General features: G+C 48.4%; 1 protein-coding gene across 15 annotated transcripts in view; it reads left to right on the top strand.

Moving 5' to 3' along the window:
• The window catches only part of SFMBT2 (Scm like with four mbt domains 2), a 225,133-nt gene that overhangs the window by 168,710 nt on the left and 38,550 nt on the right, over positions 1-17,873 (top strand). For all 15 annotated transcript variants that reach the window (XM_042944803.1, XM_042944808.1, XM_042944809.1 and 12 more), the window contains 3 exons: positions 11,268-11,381; positions 14,495-14,537; positions 16,005-16,075. In XM_042944803.1, coding sequence (XP_042800737.1) covers positions 11,268-11,381; positions 14,495-14,537; positions 16,005-16,075 — 228 coding nt within the window. The remainder of the gene's footprint in view (positions 1-11,267; positions 11,382-14,494; positions 14,538-16,004; positions 16,076-17,873) is intronic.

The raw sequence follows: 17,873 nt of genomic DNA, 5'->3' as shown, positions 1-17,873 counted from the left end.
TAAATTTCCATTTTTATAGCAAAGAAATGTGAGGCAGCTCATGTCAGCTGTTATTCTCCAGAGTGCTTTTTTATCCTGTAGCAGCGAGATCAGTTAGCGTTAGGAAGCAGAGCAGAAAATAAGTAGATCGTCCGTTTTTTCCCAGCCCTTACTCATTAAAAAAAATTTTTTTATGAACAGTTTGTTGCATATTATCCACGTGGAATTCTTGATCAAAATCCTGTGTTTGTTGGATCGAATAAAGTAAAATCCCATTTTGTCTCTTGGCTCTCGATTGTATTTTGGGTTTTTTTGGGGGGGTTTGTTTTGGGCCCCCACTGAATATTACCTTTTAAAGTGCCAGTGAACTTAATGGCATTTATTTCTTGTTATTCCTCAGTTTTATGTATATACTGTTCTCTTTCCTTTGTCCTGGGAGCGCATGTTAGAGATTCGCAATGGTCACTTTGTGGCCGTTAAGTTATTTTTATGATGATGGTGATTCTGGTTATAGACCGCTTACTTGACACTTGAAACAGATCAAATACTTCATAACAATTCGTTAGTTATTTTTATGCATTCAGTTGATTTGAAGTATTTTCAGCACATGGCTAATCGACCACTTTTAGGTAATTAAAATGATCATTTTCTACTTAATACGTTATGTCTCTGGAGGTCGGTTCTTTAAGTGTCTATAAAAGAGCCGATGTTGAAGGGGGGGGGGCCATGGATGAGATATGGGAGACGAAGGTAGTATTGCTTTGGGTGCACATTTGGAAAGAATTGGGAGCTCTCCGGAACCGTGGACGGTGAGCGCAAGGATGATGGGGTTTCTTTGATTTAGAGAGGACGTTGCAATGTTTCTCCTGAGTCAGTACTCTGCTCGAGGCGGTCAGATCGACAGTTATAAGCATTACCCGTATAGTAGAGGTTGCTGTCCGTGGTGATGTCTTAGCGTCACGGCCCTGCATTCACGCGTCTGCCCCCGCCCCACACCAGGTCCTTCTACTTGCGTTCCAGATGCTTGTCCTCGGGGACGAGGAGGGTCTTCACCCGTCCTCATGATGCTTTAGCTCCCTGAGAGGGCTTACAGCTTTGCAATGCCTTCCTTGGCTTCTCTTACCCCTTTGTTATTAATCCTGTCCTCCGGTTTAGAAGAGATGTGGGAAGCTCCATGTTCCTGAATACATGACTTTTAGCCTTTGCGCTAACATTCCTTTGATGCCATAAAAGGTATGGCCACCAGCAGGCTTCACTTCTGCAAAGTTATGTGGCCCTTTTTGTTGCCTCCACTACAGAAATTTTTGAAGAGAGCTCTGGAAGGGGACACTGAAACCTGGTTTTGACCTGGGGAGCGCTGTTGCACGTGAAAAACAGGCAGGGGGACTCTCTCGGCTGGTGTTCGTTGTGCTTTGAGCGCAGGGAGGGAATGACGTCCTGGGGGAGTTGGTGCCCGCTGCTTTCGGTTCTGATCTGTCATAAAAACAAACACACAAGGACAGAAACACGAAGACGACCTAGAGTCTTCAGGTCTGCGGAGACGTATGAAAATCTTAAGAACACGGAGCTTGGGTATTACCGACATCTCCTAATCTTTATTTTTTGCTGCCCTCTGAAAGGAAACCTAGAGAAAATTAAATTTTTCCACACTCAGTCCTGGAGAACGTACTGTGTGAGTGTCAGTCTGTGAAGTCTTCGCCGGGTATAGCTTCGGGCAGTAGCTTCCTGGCGTTCAGGACTCCCATCCTGTCACCGCGAGCTTCACATCCCCCATCAGCAAGCACCGAACACGCAGGGCTGCGCGCCCGTGGTCCCCGATTTCCGCAGACGAGCGCCCTCAGGAACAGCCGGCGGACTCTTAAAGTCTGAGCCTCGTGTAGGATTTCAGCGGAGGGAGTTAAACGTAAGACGCTCTGACGGTTCAGGGACGGATGTGAGGTCTCCTTTTCCCCTCTTGACAAATGCATGCACTTTGGAACCGTGCAGTGACACTCCCTGATCTGTCTGATCTTCTCTTGGCTTCTTGGCTGCGGTGAGCGACCTAGGCCTGCCTCTGCTGGTTTCCTTTCCGCCACTGGCTCTAAGTGTCACGCACCCTTCAGAGTTGGCACAGGGCATGTCCCTGACCGGGCCAGGCTTGCGGGGTCCTCACTCTGACACCCGCTACGGCCAGTGTCCTGAGTCGGGTCACCTGGGTCATTGGGGGTGACAGCAGGAAGGGGCAGACCTTTCACGCTCAGTGCACGGACTCTCACATAACGCCATTTCCTGGCCTGGTCGTTTGCCTGACCTGGTGCTTCTGACTCTAAGTCAGAACGCTCTGGTGCACGTTTTCTAGCACGTGAACCTCCAGTCGCCTGCCCGGCGGAGGCGTCTACCTGACTGTGTGGAATCGACAAGGGGATTCGAGGCCTGACTGATTCCTAGACTTGGAACCAGGCGCCTCTCCTCAGTCCCAGCCTCTCAAAGGCTCCTAGGCTGTCCTCTCCTCATCTGCATGCGGCCCAGAGGCTGAATTGGCTTGCTTCTTGCCTTCCTTGCCTTCTTACTTTGTTCACTTTCAAATCTGATGAATGAATGAATGAATGAATGAATGGGATAACATACTAAGCAAGGGTAATGGAGTTTCCCACTCGAGCCCCTCATGGCAAAATTGATTCCATGCGGCATAGGGGTGAGGGCTCAGACCAGGGGGGAGTGAAGAAGTATTTAATGGAGGGTTTAGGTTGTTCCTATACCAGAGTCCTGGAAAAGTCACTCTATCTTGAATCAAGTCACATTACTGGAACCGAGAATGTGCTGACCTCCCCAGGATGGCCCCCATCCCAGAGTACATTTGGGATGGGACAGACCCCTTTGAGACTCTCCTGAAAGCTGTTGCCACTCTGGAAGATACACTTGCACACATACACGATTTTGGGTGCCATTTCAGACGATCCATGGACCCTCTCAGAACAGCTCTCGGATGGACCTCCTTGGAATTCATGGATCCCAGATGAGAATTCCCGCAGGAGACCGTCTCAGGAGCTGCGAATAGATGTTGGTTCTGTGTTGTCCCCCGCGTGGCTTCTAGACACAGGTGGCTGCTTTGTTTTCAGTGAAAGCAAGTTATAATTTCAGCCCCTCAGGAGCACTACCTGCAGTCAAGTGCTCAGTGGTCACGGGAGGCTGGCGGCTGCTGATTTGGACAGCACGGATCTAGAAGTCTGCGTCCTTGCAGGAGACTCTCTGGGACAGCACGGTTCTAGATGCTCCGCTCCAGTAAAAAGTGAGCCTCTCGGGCCTGTCAAGGCCCAGAACTCAGATTTTCTAGAAGTGGGGGGCAGTAAAGCGCAATCCACCCTGTCAAGTAGCTCAGTGGCAGGCTAAACGCGTCACTTATTACCAAGGGGAAATAAGGTTTCCGGACTCGGGAGCTTAGACACTGGAGGGACAGTCTGTGCGCCCTGATGTCAGTCAAGAAACAGAGTCAGTGTTTCTTTTTTTCTTTTATTTTTTTTTAATTTTTAAAGTGTTTATATATTCTTAGAAAGAGAGAGAGAGAGAGAGAAAGTACAAGTGGGGGAGGGGCAGAGAGAGACAGGGAGACACAGAATCAGAAGCCGGCTCCAGGCTCTGAGCTGTCAGCACAGAGCCCGATGTGGGGCTTGAACCCACGAATGGTGAGATCATGACCTGAGTCAAAGTCAGAGGCTTAACCGACTGAGCCACCCAGGCGCCCCTGAGAGTCAGTGTTTCAAGCAAGACGGGATTGTGCCTGGAAACAAGGTGCCTCTACGATCACTGAGAGAGCTGCAGACAGGAGCTGCAGTCAGGAGGCCACTGGGGGACTCTTCATTTCAAGAGCACTTTGGAGTCCCAAGGGCAGGAAGCCTCAATCGCTGGCCCGCCACTGGCTTAGCTGCAAAGCGTGTGAGGACACAGTGGCACCCCTGCAGTGTCTCCAGGGACCGTTGAAGTTCATGAGCAGAAACAGAAGTGTGGAGCCGGCTGCTGCAGCCTTCGTGGCCTTTGCTTGCTGGCAGGAGGACCGCCCCGGCCTCACGCTGCCCTCCGCACCTCCCATGAGTAGAAAACCATTGGTGGAGCATGCTCTGTCCTCAGGATCATCGTGTAGGGGAGCCTGGGAGTTTGTTTCCCAGCTCTGTATCCCCTGAAGACAGGAAGGCGGGAAGTGGTGCGCAGGTCCGGTTAGCGGTAACCGGCATTCCCTTTCTCTACCTCATCACCAAAGAAAACCTGGCTGTGTGGCAAATAGAACATGCAAGATCTTAGATCACCTAATGAAATGGTGAAAGCGTATTCTTTTTGTGGAGGTAGCTGGTCAACAGTTCATCGCTTTTAAGCAAAGTAGCGCCGTGTCCGACTTCTGCTCAGGTCACAATCTCGCGGTTCGTGAGTTCGAGCCCCACGTCAGGCTCTGTGCTGACAGTTCGGAGCCTAGAGCCTGCTTTGGATTCTCTGTCTCCCTCTCTCTCTCTCTCTCTGCCCCTCCCCTGCTTGTGCTCTCTCAACCCAAAATAAATAAATAAACACCTAAAAAGATAAAATAAGAAAGCAGCACTATAAGACATGTCTAGTTTACTCTGCTCGCATTTGGGCCAGCACCCCAGCATCTGTGGGGAGACCGGGTGCATTTCCCCCCCTCCTGTGGCAGGTATCATGCCCTTTCCTGTTACTCGTAATCACCTTTCCTGCCTCCAGTTGTCCTCACGCTCAGTTTTATCTCTTTTCTTGATCAGAAGGTTGAGATATGCTCTCTGTCTCCTGCTTTGATTGGTTGTGTTTTTTGTTTCTTTGTTTGTTTACAGAAGTTCCCTGCAGTCACTTAGGATTCTCCATCTCTAGGTTGTTTCTGTCCCTTTTCCTGTTTGCAGTATTTGACCTACGTTGACCCTTCCTTCCCCTGCATCTTTTCCAGAACCCCAGGCCAGGCAGGTTTCTCTTCCCCACGGACTCCTCCTTAGATGAGCATTCTAGGCGTTGCCTGGTTCATCTACCTTCACGCGTAAAGGTCAGAGCTCATCACAGTCTTTTCCCCTGGTGCCCTGTTTACCCGCCTGCACAGCGTCCCCCGTGTGGATGCTCGTGTTCCCCAGTCGGGCGTCACTGTCGTCCCCCCTCCCGTTGGCTCTTCTCGAGTTTCCCCTCTGACCCACGTTAGAAACTAGAAAACCATCCAAGCCAGCAGGCGTAGGGTAACTCACATCTGTGTGCCCACCCCCGTGCCCAAGGAGTCCCCTCAGTGCCCCGTGTCCCCGTGAGTCTCCATCTTCGCGGCTCACTGCCACTCCTTGGTCCAGATCTTCGTCCCCTACTCCTGCCGTCGTTCCCTGGGCCCTGCTGCCTTCATGGGGCCCTGAGACTTGGCTTTGCACCGTAACAGCCATCACCTTCCTCCTGATACCCTGTGCGTCTGCACGCCTCCCCACGGCACACCCGCCTCCTAGATGTGTGACCTCGGGTGCTTCCTGAGTTTAAAACCCCCTTTCTTATTGGTGCAGCTGCATAAAATGTGTAGAATGGGGGTCTGTACCTCGTAGGATGGTTGTGGAGATTGGCGGAGTGAAGTGCTCCTCGTCGTGTTTGCACCTGACGGTGACGGCTCAGGAAGAGGGGTGGCCGGTGAGCGGGAAGACAGGCGGCCCCTTCTCACTTCGGCCCTGCCTCCCTGCACAGAGCCTGAGGTCCATCAGAACAGAGAACTCCCGTGTCTGTGCACACCTTAACGCTGTCGCTGGTGCTCTGTGACACAGGGCCGTACTGTCTCTGCCTGTCACAGAGCACAGTGTCCGCACAAGAGTTCGTGTGCACTTGGCTCGCTAAATGCTCGCTGCGTATGTAAGGAGGAATCAGTAAAACCCGTGTTTCCGAACGAGAAAGTGATCTAAGATACAGCGGTCCCTTAACAACTTCTATCTTGCCGACTGAATTTTGAGCCAGTGGGATAAAACCAACATTCAAGAGCTCTTTGGTCAGTGTTTCCCTATGCTCGGTTCAGTTCCAGTAAATTCCCTCCATCTCCCAATCTACGGGAGGAGTCTGTTAAAGTGCAGATCCCTGGGGCGCCCGGGTGGCTTAGTCCGTGATTTCGGCTCAGGTCATGATCTCACAGTTTGTGGGTTCGAGCCCCGCATCGGGCTCTGTGCTGACAGCCTGCTTGGGATTCTCCCTCCCTCTCTGTCTCTCTCTCTCTCTCTCTCTCTCTATCTCTCTGCCCCTCCCCAGCTCGCTCTGTGTGTCTCTCTTTAAGAAATAAATAAAATAAACATTAAAAAGAAGTTTAAAATGCAGATTCCCGGGGCCACCACAGACCTAGTGCATCTGAATCCCAAGCAGGGTCCAGGAATCTGCATTTTAAAATCCCCTTCCCCAGGGGCGCCTGGGTGGCTCAGTTGGTTAAGCGTCTGACTTCAGCTCAGGTCGCGAGCTCACGGTTTGTGGGTTCAAGCCCCACATGGGGCTCTCTGCCATCAGCACAGAGCCCACTTCTGTTCCCCTGTCTCCCTCTTTCTCTCTCCTCCTTGCGCTCTCTCACTTTCTTTTTCTCTCAAACGTAAATAAACATTTAAAAAAGTAAATAAAGGCACCCTCCCCAGATGGTTGTTCTGGGTGCTAGGGTTTGTGAAGGACGCTGAGATCTAACGGGCAAGGTGTGGCGTGGTCTAAAGGAGCTCCCGTCGAGGCCACCTCTCATATATAGGAGAGCAGGTGCAGGAAAGTGCCCCTTAAGCCTTCCTGTAATTTGTGGAAGAGTCAGGTGGTTAATAAGCATTTCGCCAAGGCTTGCAAAAACCAAACAAGGGAAAATGCAAATGTGAGAGTAATTATATTTCAAGCCAGCGTGGGTGGTTTTAAAATCTTGAAAAGGAGGGACGGCCTGCTTGAGACAATTTTGGGAGAAGCTGTGTCGGCAGATCAGGGGTTCGGAGCAGGGTTTCCCGAAAGTTAAAGAGGCCGGTCGGACAGTGGGTACGGTCTGCGGGCACAGGCTTTGCATCCTCCCCGGTCTGTTCTGTCCCTAAAGCTGATGCTCGATGAGACAGGGCCTTGGTGGCCGGCGACAGAACTGCCTGTTTTAGGCAAAGTCTTGGGCGAAATGTGTAGCTGGGGGGAAGGCTTTTGGCGGGCGGCTGGCGGATCGCCTCTCCAGGGGCTTTGCTTACAGGACCCACACCTAACTTGGGCTTTTGAGCTGCCGTGAGCATGGACGGGACTGCTGTCGGGCCACCTTCCTGTTTCAGAGGCCCCAGCCCGTCGTCGTCTGCCCGTGGGGAGGGGGCAGGCCTCCTTCCCCTTCTGTGGGGGACGGCAGGGGCCACCTCATCGTGGGGACCGTGCAGGAGGGATATGGGGGCCCAAATAGGAATGGGACAGGCGCTAAACCGACCAAACTAAACCAAACCCAAGCCCAGAAACAAACACGGGACAAAGGAAGAAAAGCGCCCACCCGAAATGCTTTCTCCTAAGGCCCCCAGCGTTCGATTGTTTACGGTCAGATTCTCCTCTCTGGCCTTTTCCTGTGCCTCGGTTTACCCATCTGGAAAACGGGGACGGACCCAGTCCCCGTCGCTTCGGGTTGTTGGTGAAGATCGCACACCTGCCAAGTGTCGGGCCTGCGGGCAGTGCGGCGAGCGTTTGCGGACCCGTGAGTGTCCCTCTCCACACACACACACACCCCGGATCCCCTTTCTGTCACTTTCCTCCAGGTGGCCTGCTTCCTGTCCCGGTCTTGCCATCCACAGCATTGCCTGTAGGAATTTGGCTCCACAGCTGGCGGGGGGCCGTGGCAGTCTGGCTTCGTAGAGGGGCTCCCGCAGACCAGAGGAGGCTGGCGGCCGGCACACGGGGTTTCCGGCCCCCGGTCTTGCCGGCTCCCACATCGCCAAGCAGCTTTCTTCCCTCTGACGCCCCGTCTTTCCATCGCACGCGTGAGCCTGTCACGATTTGCTGCGGCCTCTCTTCCTGAGGGTTCTGAGCAAGGTTGACTTCCTTCCTTAAACACCTCGTGCCTTTCTTCCCTTCCTGCCTTTGAACTGAGGTGTGGGGCTCGTTCTTCCTGAAGCCCGTGCGGTAGGAAGGACAGTGGGACTTCGTGGAAGGGGCGGCCGTCCACGGATCCGACGTCACGGTCGCGGGGTGTAGCGGATCGCGGAAGTCTTCGCAGGCTCCAAAGTGGCTCTGAGAAGTTTATCCGCCTCACGTTTGCTTTGTGAGCGTGGAACGTCTTTCCCCGCTTAGCAGCGAGACGACTCATCGCGGTCTGGTTCTATTTTCTGTGAAGGCCACTTGTCCTTCGTGACTCTGGCCTCTGTGGCAGTACTCTTCAGGCACGTGGCTCCTTTCTTCTCAGAGCGTTCTGTGTTGCGTTGTTATTGTGGTGAAAGTGAGGTTGCGATTGTGAATTAGGCGATTCATTCGCAAGGGCCAAAATGCGTAAAAGTTTCTCTCCCCCTCCTGCCCCATTCCTCAGTGTCTAAGCTCCTCTCCCAGCAAAACAGCCACTGTTAGCGTTTTGTACTTCCTTCCAGGTCTGTCGTATGCACGTATAAATATATGTTATTTCCCCCTTTTAAACAGATGATAACCTACTATACACACACGTTGTGTTCTGCCCTCTGCTTTTCTTTTATTCAACAAAACACGGACACGTCTCTACGTGTAAGTGTATGAAGTGGTTTCTCGATCTTTTCTTACAAATGGCAGAATATCCCATCATACGATATACCATAATTTATTTAGGCAGATAGAGATCGAGGCTTCCCGATGGTTTTTCAGATGTAAGTTCTGGGGAAGAATGAATGAGCGGACTCCATATCGACTGATGCAGCTGCAGTGAGGTCCGGGGTTGAATCTGACCTTGTGTTGTTCACAAGAGGCTTTCCTAGGAAATGGTCAGACTACTGAAGTGAGCCACTAAGCTTTTGCATTGGCAGGTTTGGAGACTCCAGAGTAAGGAGAATCGCCTAATGTTTTTAATGGATTGCTTTTTATAAAAGCTCGTGGGTCCCTGCTCTTGAAAAATAGTACGTTATTTTTTAAAAAGATTATTCCGAGTCCAGCCAGATATATCTAGATATTGCATAAGATTGATAAAGAGAAATAAGGAATTGGTGTCCATCGTTCAGAGGAGGGTTGGAAAAGTTTCAGGGTCAGGAAAACGTCTCTGGGTGATAAATAATCCACTTTTCCACCAGTTCATATTTAATAGATGCCTTAGTGGGTTAGATTTCAAAGTACGAGGAAGACAGGGCTGTAACTTCCTGGAAGGCATAGTAGCTGACACGTTGTAGCTTAGAAATATTTGTTTTGAATGGAGAACATGATCAAAGAATTCTAAGGTATAGTAAAGACAGCCATATCAATATATTAATGTAAACACTGTTACAGAAGTGTATATATTAAAGCATTAATACCAAGAGACGTTTGAACCAGCAGAATATTGGAAGATGAAGGTCACAGTTCAGAAAGGAATAGGCTATAAAATTCACCTTCTGCTTCTTTTGGAAGCACTCCTTTGACCTCGAAAATCAGGTTTGCATCTAAACGTTAAGTCCAGAAATACAAATGTCTATCGTAGATGAATTCATCCCCTTCGCACAGTTGTTGAGTAGCTCAGAAACCCGTGCTATTTTAGGGAATCTGAGCATGAGAACGTGCCCTGTAGTTAATGAGGGAACAGCTCAGTGACCCTCTTCGTTCGACCCTCCTGAGACTCGTGTGCCCTTCGGGACAGGGACGATAACTTCCACATTGGAAGCTCCCTGGCAAGTTTCTTTACTTCTCTGTCTTGCATGTGGTCGTGTTTATTTGAGGATCTCTTTGGCAAGTAGGGTAAGTAGGGTTGAGTCATCCTACGAGGCGGAAATGATTTCCATTCACTCGACTGTGTCGAGAAATAATCTCTGTCAACCTGTTTGCCTTCCTTTAACTCATATATCCTTCACGTTATGGGAGAATTAGGCAAAAGGGCATTTGGGATCGGTAATCGTAGTACTGCTTTTTTTGAGAAGGGGTCGAACATCGAACGTGACTAATGGCGATGATCGTGTGTGTGTGTGTGTGTGTGTGTGTGTGTGTGTGTGTGTGAGAATGTGCTGTCAGAGTGTTCACTGGGTTAGCGCTGAATCAGGACCCCACGTGTATCAAATAACATGCTCCTTTACTGCAGTATCTACTTTATGATGAGAAGTAAGGGGTAGGAGCCAGGGCAGCGAATGTCAGAGTTACAATGGGTGGGACCGTCCTACGTCTGCTGGAATCACGCTTCATGAAGCTAAGTTTTGGGGGGGATCCGACTTAAAATTTCATCAGATGTGGTGTGGCGACGTGGATGTGTGAGGGGGTTCTACTGTGTGGTTTTCGCCTTGATTCTCAGTGAAGAAACCAGAGCAAAGCAAGGGTAGGTGCTCAGAGCCGGTGAGCCCGTGTCTATTAAGAGTTCTTCGCTTTTGATTCTTAGTTCACAAGTGTCTTCCTCCAGTGTTTTCTTTTTCTTTCCCAAAGAATTGCTGAGTCTGTGTAGAAGTTTCCTCTTCTCACTAGCTTGCTGGGTTCCATACTGACCCCTATAGCCAGAGCTCCGTGAAACCTTGGCTCATGTTACATGCAGATGTGTTCCGTCTTTCCCAGTCTCGTAGCTGTGGTGCTGATTTGTCACGAGGCATTCGTAGGACCGTGAAACGGGGTGACAGGCCGACCCCACTGGAAAACACACTCCGGCATAAACGGTTTTGTGCAACGTGGCGGCAGTCCGCGGTCCCCCAAGGAGCTCGAAACTAGCAACCCCAGTCAAACTGATCAGTGAATGAGTTCGCTAGAGAAGTTGTATCGTCTGTCTTCACTGCTCAAAACCCGGCTTGCTGTGCCTCACTACTTCCTTTTGACCGTGATGCGAACTTCCCTTGGCTGAAGGTTGACCTTGGCTGAGCAGGAAGTGTGTCTGCTGGCTTAAACGTGTGCTGTGGCCCCGACCGCGAGCTCAGGTGCATTCCCTTAGGTTTCAAGGTGCTTTCAGGCTCCAGTGCCCGTTGTTCCCAGACTCCTCTCTCCGCCCTTCCCTCCGCCATGGGCAGTAGGAAGAGTCTTAGACTTTTGGAGTCTGCACTTGACTTGAGCCCCTTCTACTCTGTTCCAGGCATCGGCATCTGTCGTTAAGACTGTTCCAAGTTTTCTGTTCCATGTTCCGGGGAATGTTTTCCTCATCTCAGGGATGCTTGCATTTTCCTTTCTTCTTCTGGCTCTTTTTGGTAAAATCTGTACCTGTTGTCTTGACTTGTCCAATGCAGGCCTACAGACTCCTGCTCCGGAGTTTATTGTTGATGTAGAATCCATGGACATCTTCCCGGTGGGCTGGTGCGAGGCGAATTCGTACCCTTTGACCACACCGCACAAAACAGTCTGTAAGTATCGTCCAGCGTGGACGGCATCTGCAGCTTGGGGGAGTCAATAGACCATTTTTTTTGTGTGTCTTTTGTTTATTTTATTTTCTTTAAAAGTTTTTTTAATGTTTATTTCTTTATTTTTTAATTTTATTTTTTAATTTTTTATTTATTATTATTATTATTATTTATTTTTATTTTTATTTTTTTTGAAATTTACATCCCAGTTAGTTAGCATCTAGTGCAACGATGATTTCAGGAGTAGATTCCTTAGTGCCCCTGACCCACGTCACCCATCCCCCCTCCAGCAACCCTCAGTTTGTTCTCCATATTTATGAGACTCTTCAGTTCTTATTTTTGAGACAGAGTGAGAGTGGGGATGGGACAGAGAGAGAGGGAGACACAGAATCCGAAGCAGGCTCCAGGCTCTGAGCTGTCAGCACAGAGCCCGACACGGGGCTCGAACTCACAAACCGTGAGATCATGACCTGAGCTGAAGTCGGTCGCTCAACCGACTGAGCTACCCAGGTCTCCCTGTTTTGTTTTGTTTTGTTTTTTTTTAGAGAGAGAGAGTACACGAGCAGGGGAGAGGGGCAGAGGAAGAGAGAGAGAGAGAGAGAGAGAGAGAGAGAGAGAGAGAGAGAATCTTAAGCTCTAGTGCTAGGCTCTATCCCATGACCCTGGGATCATGACCTGGGCTGAGATCAAGAGTTGGGCACTGAACCGACTGAGCCACCCAGGCATCCCCTTTTTAAAATTTTTTATTTATTTATTTATTTATTTATTTATTTATTTATTTATTTATTTTTATCAATAGACAGTTTTGTAAATAGTGTAGCTAAGTTGTAAAACACAGAGCTGCTGTTAGATGTTCTGTGGAGTGCCGATATTTTTGCCTCATGTATGCTTTCAATGTCTTTGTGAGATGAATATTTGTAAGCATCTCACAGGTTGACAAACGAAGTCAGAATGCTAAGGTGGTTGAAGGTCACAGAGTGGCAGAGATAAAATTCAAAATAAATACGATAATATATGTATGTTGTATAAAATAATATATAACATATATAGAGTAAATAAAATATGAAAGAAATCTTGACTCCCAGTTTGGTATACAATTTGTTATTTTGATTAGAGAACATTTAAGCTAAATACTGTGTTTTTGTATCATCATGTCTGAGAAAGAACTAGTTTTTCTCATGAGATTTGCCCTGAAAGAATCATAATTGACCGTAATAATTTACTGGCATAACATACAAACAGCTACTCTTAGCACTAACCAACCAGTGAGATTTCAACTGTGGTTTGAAGTGTATAATGTCCTTCTGATCACAAAAATGCCCAATTAAAACAATATTAATAGTTAACCCAGAACTAACTCTGTGTTCTTAAATATAACAGTTCTGTCTCTTGAATATATATAGCAGTGTGTGTTTTAACATATGCTGCTGTAGATCATTATCCTGAAATGGGACCTTTAAAAATCTTCAAAACTAATAAATCATGGCATTTTTATTCCACCCTAATGTTTATCAAGAGTATTATTTAAAATGATGAGCCCTTAAAGATAAGGGGTTTTAATTTTTGCGAAATAGATATTGCTAGTATTTCCTTTATTAATTTATATGCTAGCTTTACTTTCTAACGTCCTACGACATGGTTCCCGTATGTAGATGCTCAGAGTATTGCTAGAAAGGAAGCTTCCATCCCGTATCAGTTCTGTTCCCTGATGTCAGATTTTGAAGGGCACTTGAGTCCTAGTCGATATTCATTAAGAGTGGGACAGTGGGGGCGCCTGGGTGGCTCGGTCCATTGAGCATCTGACTTTGCAGTTTGTGAGTTCGAACCCCACGTGGGGCTCTGTGCTGACAGCTCAGAGCCTGGACCTGCTTCAGATTCTGTGTCTCCTCTCTCTGCCCCTACCCCACTCGTGCTCCCCGCCCCCACTCACTCAAAAAAAGTGGGATGGTACACTACCTGTGTGCCACAAAGTAAGTAGCCCAGATTACACACAGGTGGATTTTAAGGGATTATTCTCCCCTATACACAGTATTGCTGTATGAATCATCCAACGAGAGTAGTATCTTGGCCCTCACTTTAAGCTATTCCTAAAATTTTGAGCATAGAATAACTTTTTCATTATCAAAGGCATTCTCATTTTTTCTTCTCACTTAAAGTGCCACAGACTCTTGACTCCACTGGCCAGAGAGCCAGGCATGACCGGATTCAGTCACGCATTTGTTCTGAAGAGACAAACTATAAATCTAAATAATCTAAACTCCAGTAGCTTTAGAAATTCTGTTCAGGGGTGCCTGAGTGGCTCAGGTGGTGAAGCATCTGACTCTTGATTTTGGCTCAGATCATGATCTCGAGGTTCATGGGATCAAGCCCCGCGTTGGGCTCTGCGTTGACAGCTCAGAGCCTGCTTGGGATTCTGGCTCTCTCTCTCACTCTCAAAAAATACACTTAAAACTTTTTTCTTGAAATTACACATATGCTGGAAGATGTGGGATTGTCTATGCCAGCATTAACTGATGCCGTGGTCTTAGGTCTATCTTTGGTAAGGTGCTCCGAATACGTTATATAAACTGTAAATCTTCTTGTCGGAAAAATAGTTATTGGCTGGGTTATGTCGATATTCGTCAGACATATTTACGGGGTACTAATCCTCCTTCCAGTAATAATACTTTAGTGCAAAAACATGCCTCTAATCCTAATTTGGGAGTATGCCGTATGGTAATATTATTTGACTTCCCACGCTTTCTGTGGGGAAAAAAAAAAAACAATCCTTCTGGATAATCTTGCTCGCAGCAATTTGTCCTACTAGGTGGATTAGGTGAGTATGATATGTGTGCTCTTTCTTTCTTATTAAAAGCACATTTTAGAATAACGTAGCTAGTGTAGTGGTAAGATGAAATGCACTAAATTCTGTTTAGACTTCATTTCTGATGAGTCACAGACTAATGTTAGAAGAAACTGAGGTAAAATTGTGGCATGAATAGAATAACTTTTCAGTGTTTAAACCGTTCCTTTAAAACTGACACAGTTTTTACTTGAAGGCATTTTTTAAAAAAAGCTGTTGCCCAACTAGTGAGCAAAGCTGATTGTCCTTTTGCCCTGTCTTGCCTGTTTTCCAGCACAAAAAAAGAGAAAGATCGCAGTCGTGCAACCGGAAAAACAGTAAGTTTTTGTTTCTGTTTTCCCCCCGAACTGTGCGATCAACTATACAGCGTTGTCTTTATGGAGGGCAGGAGGCGTCGCTGTTTTCCTTAGGGACTTGGCTAGCACTTGGCGCCCTAAAGGTGACAGCAATGTACGATGCCCCCACGGTCACGCGCAGCTGCCCCTGCCCCGCACGCAGCACGCGGGCGTCCCTGGTCGCGGCCGGCGCGCCAGGCGGCCCTCGGCCTGATGCCAGCTCTGCCGGGTCCCAGCAGGGTGCCCTCGAGGAAGCCGCGTTTCTTCTCTGCCTTTGCCAGCTGGCTCCGTTTTCTTCATAAAAATACACTGAGGGAAAGGAATTTAAGACCAGCATTTTTGCATCTCCCCAGGCTCACGTCGAAATAAAACGAGATGTAATAATAGCTGTATTGTCACTTGAATGCAAGTAACAGTTTGGGGGGCATTTTTCGTACGTTCGTTTCGAAACGCAGTGTATCGGGTTAATGCGACTCCAAGTGTGTCTGGAGAAGGCTGAAACAGAGAGGAAGTAGTAATCAACCGTCCCACCACGGAACCCAAATCTGAATTCGTTAACTCCCCGGTTTGCGGTCCGTGGGCCCGTGGTCACCGGGGCAGCTCGATAAAACACACACGCTGCCGGACCCCCGTGTCCAAACTTTCCGGCTGAGCGGGTCTTCGGTGGGGCCTGACCGTCTGTACGTCTCACAAGTTCCCAGGTGATGCCGGTCTGCTGGTTCCGGGGACCCCCCCCTTTGAGAACCGGTGCCGTAGCTGCCCCAACTGAGGTCTCGTCGTGGTTTACTTTGAGCTCATGTCACTCTTCGACGGTGCGGTTTCTTCCGCACAGCCAGCGTGGATACCCTGTGGGACCCGACACGCCTCTTTTTCCCCCCGGCTACATTTTTTAGAAAATATTTATTCAGCAAGCGGTTCCTGAACCATACCACAAAGCTCTGTCGTAGGCTAGGCCCACCTGACATTTCAAGACCCATCCGTTCACAGGCTTTCTGTGAAGATCCTTTTCGTGTAGCCGTGACCCACACCGGCCCAGATGCCAGAGATCAAAGGCCACCAGACAGCGGTAGTTCCCGGTTAGGCATTGAAGACAAGTCTGATTCGCGTTCAAGTCTCTGCAAGCTAATACTTCTTCGGGTCTAAGAACATGATTAAGGATGTTATTGTAATTCTGTAGCAAGAGGCGAAGCCTGGAACGACCTAGAAGGACATCACTGACTAGTGAGGTCCACTCGAGGGGGAGATGTTCCACTGGCTTCTTAGGGTTATGGGAAGAACTGGGGAGCGACTTGTGTGAAATGATCTTCCCCGTGGGTATTGGTGTTGCCGCTACATGCATGGGTCCTAGGGTTTCTGGAACAGCCCCTTTCAGTTGTGAAAGGACTTTGGAATGGACTAGTGTCTTCCGAAGGGTGCGACCCATGATCATTTCGTTTTCTTGATCTGCAGATTGCCATCCACAGTGCCTGTTGAGAAAATACCTCATGACCTTTGTTTATTCTCTCCCTTGGACACCACAGGTAAGTGAGCCCCTTTGCGGCTGTCTGACCCTTCCCAGTCTGTGAGGGGGACATTCGCGTATTCTCAGGTCAATACAAGAATGCCTCAACTCTGGGTTCTTTTTCCTTGTCTCCATTGCTACTTATTCACATACAGCTACTTTAAAACATTTTTCTTTTATTTTCTGATTTTTCTTTAATGTTTGTTTATTTTTGAGAGAGACACACGGAGCGTGAGTGGGGGAGGGGCAGAGAGAGACAGGGAGACACAGAATCCGAAGCAGGTTCCAGGCTCCGAGCCGTCAGCACGGAGCCCGACGCAGGGCTCAAACTCACAAACTGTGAGATCGTGATCTGAGCCGAAGTCGGGTGCGTAACTGACCGAGCCCCCCAGGCGCACCTTTAAAAAACAATTTCTAAACCAAGTTCTCTGTGCCTCTTCTGTTTCTTGGTCAGTAGCTCTAGATAATTCTTTCGGTCTGCAGGAGAAGAGTCCAAGTGCTACTTGGAAATGAGCCAGTTAAGGTTGTATGCTGTGAGTGGTCACGTGGAGAGAAAAAGCGTTGAAAATATCCTCAGCACGCACTCCTTCTTTTGACATTTTATGCCATCCCACCTGCATTTTCTACTAGCGGTTAATACTTAAGTCCCCGTGGGCTCTTGAGTTGTTCCTTAAAACCCTCTGTGTTTGAAACCTGAGCACGAATAGTACGTGTCTTTTAATGTGTGAAGTCGTACATCTTCTAAATAACCTTTGCAAACACACATGGGAATTCCCCTTTGACAAACAAAGCTGATTATAGACATGTTTGTACATTGAATAATATATCTGATTAAGAATCCTGTTTTGTAGCCAGAACGAAACCCACTCTGAGTTCTTCCAGGATTAAAAGCTATACGCCGTGAAGGAACCCTATCTGTCCAGGGTGTAGTGAGGAGAGCATTTTTATGAGTAGACTCACTAGAACTTTTTTTCTCGAGGTCTGGGTAGGGTAATCCTACCAAGAAACTTCCACGTGTGTGCAGCTGTGGGCATGATTTTTTTTGGTCTAATTTTGTTGTGTAGAATTCAAACTTCAGAATGGTTTTAAAATGTCAGCTCTTCCTTCAGCGTCCATAATTGTTATTTTACTCCTTTTGTCTTTTACTCACAAAAATAACACTTCGTGCTCTTTCCCTGTTGGTTCTCAGTTGAAGTCCTGTTAGGACAGACCTTCCTGGACCATTCAGTTACCATCCCAAACTCAGAACCGTTGTTAGGCAGAAATACCACTGTTAGCGTGGTTTAGCTTGGAGCGGCGTGGGGGAGGGCGCGTCTTGGCTGACAGCGAACCCCCTTTCTGTGTTTCCAGACATCAGGAGGCTGTAGGGTAATACCTTACTGTGTAGTTATTCCACTTTTCCCCGTGGCCCTTGGAGACACAACTAGACCAACAACTTGGCTAAATCAAAAGCATAATGAAGGAAACGCAGATTTAATCCTCTGGGAGGTACATTTCACATCCATCCGAGCGGCAGAATGAGGCAGCCATATCTAGTGTGGGCTTGGACGTGGGACTGAGGCAGCCATACCTAGTGTGGGCTTGGACGTGGGACTGAGGCAGCCATACCTAGTGTGGGCTTGGACGTGGGACAGCAGGAACTCCTACACAGCGCTGAGAGGAGTGTAAGTTGGGATAGTCCGCGTGGAGATCGATTTGACCATGTGTAATAAAACGGAAGACTGCAGACCCCAGGGCCGAACAGTTCCCCTCCTTGTTACCTACTTGGAAAACTCTCTTGCCCATAAGCAGGAGCAGATTTTCACAGCCGTGTTCAC

The sequence above is a fragment of the Panthera leo genome, chromosome B4, assembly GCF_018350215.1.
Source record: "Panthera leo isolate Ple1 chromosome B4, P.leo_Ple1_pat1.1, whole genome shotgun sequence".
Classification (NCBI taxonomy): Eukaryota; Metazoa; Chordata; class Mammalia; order Carnivora; family Felidae; genus Panthera; species Panthera leo.
Note: the sequence above shows the minus strand (reverse complement) of the source record. Positions and strands in the feature narration are given on the sequence as shown.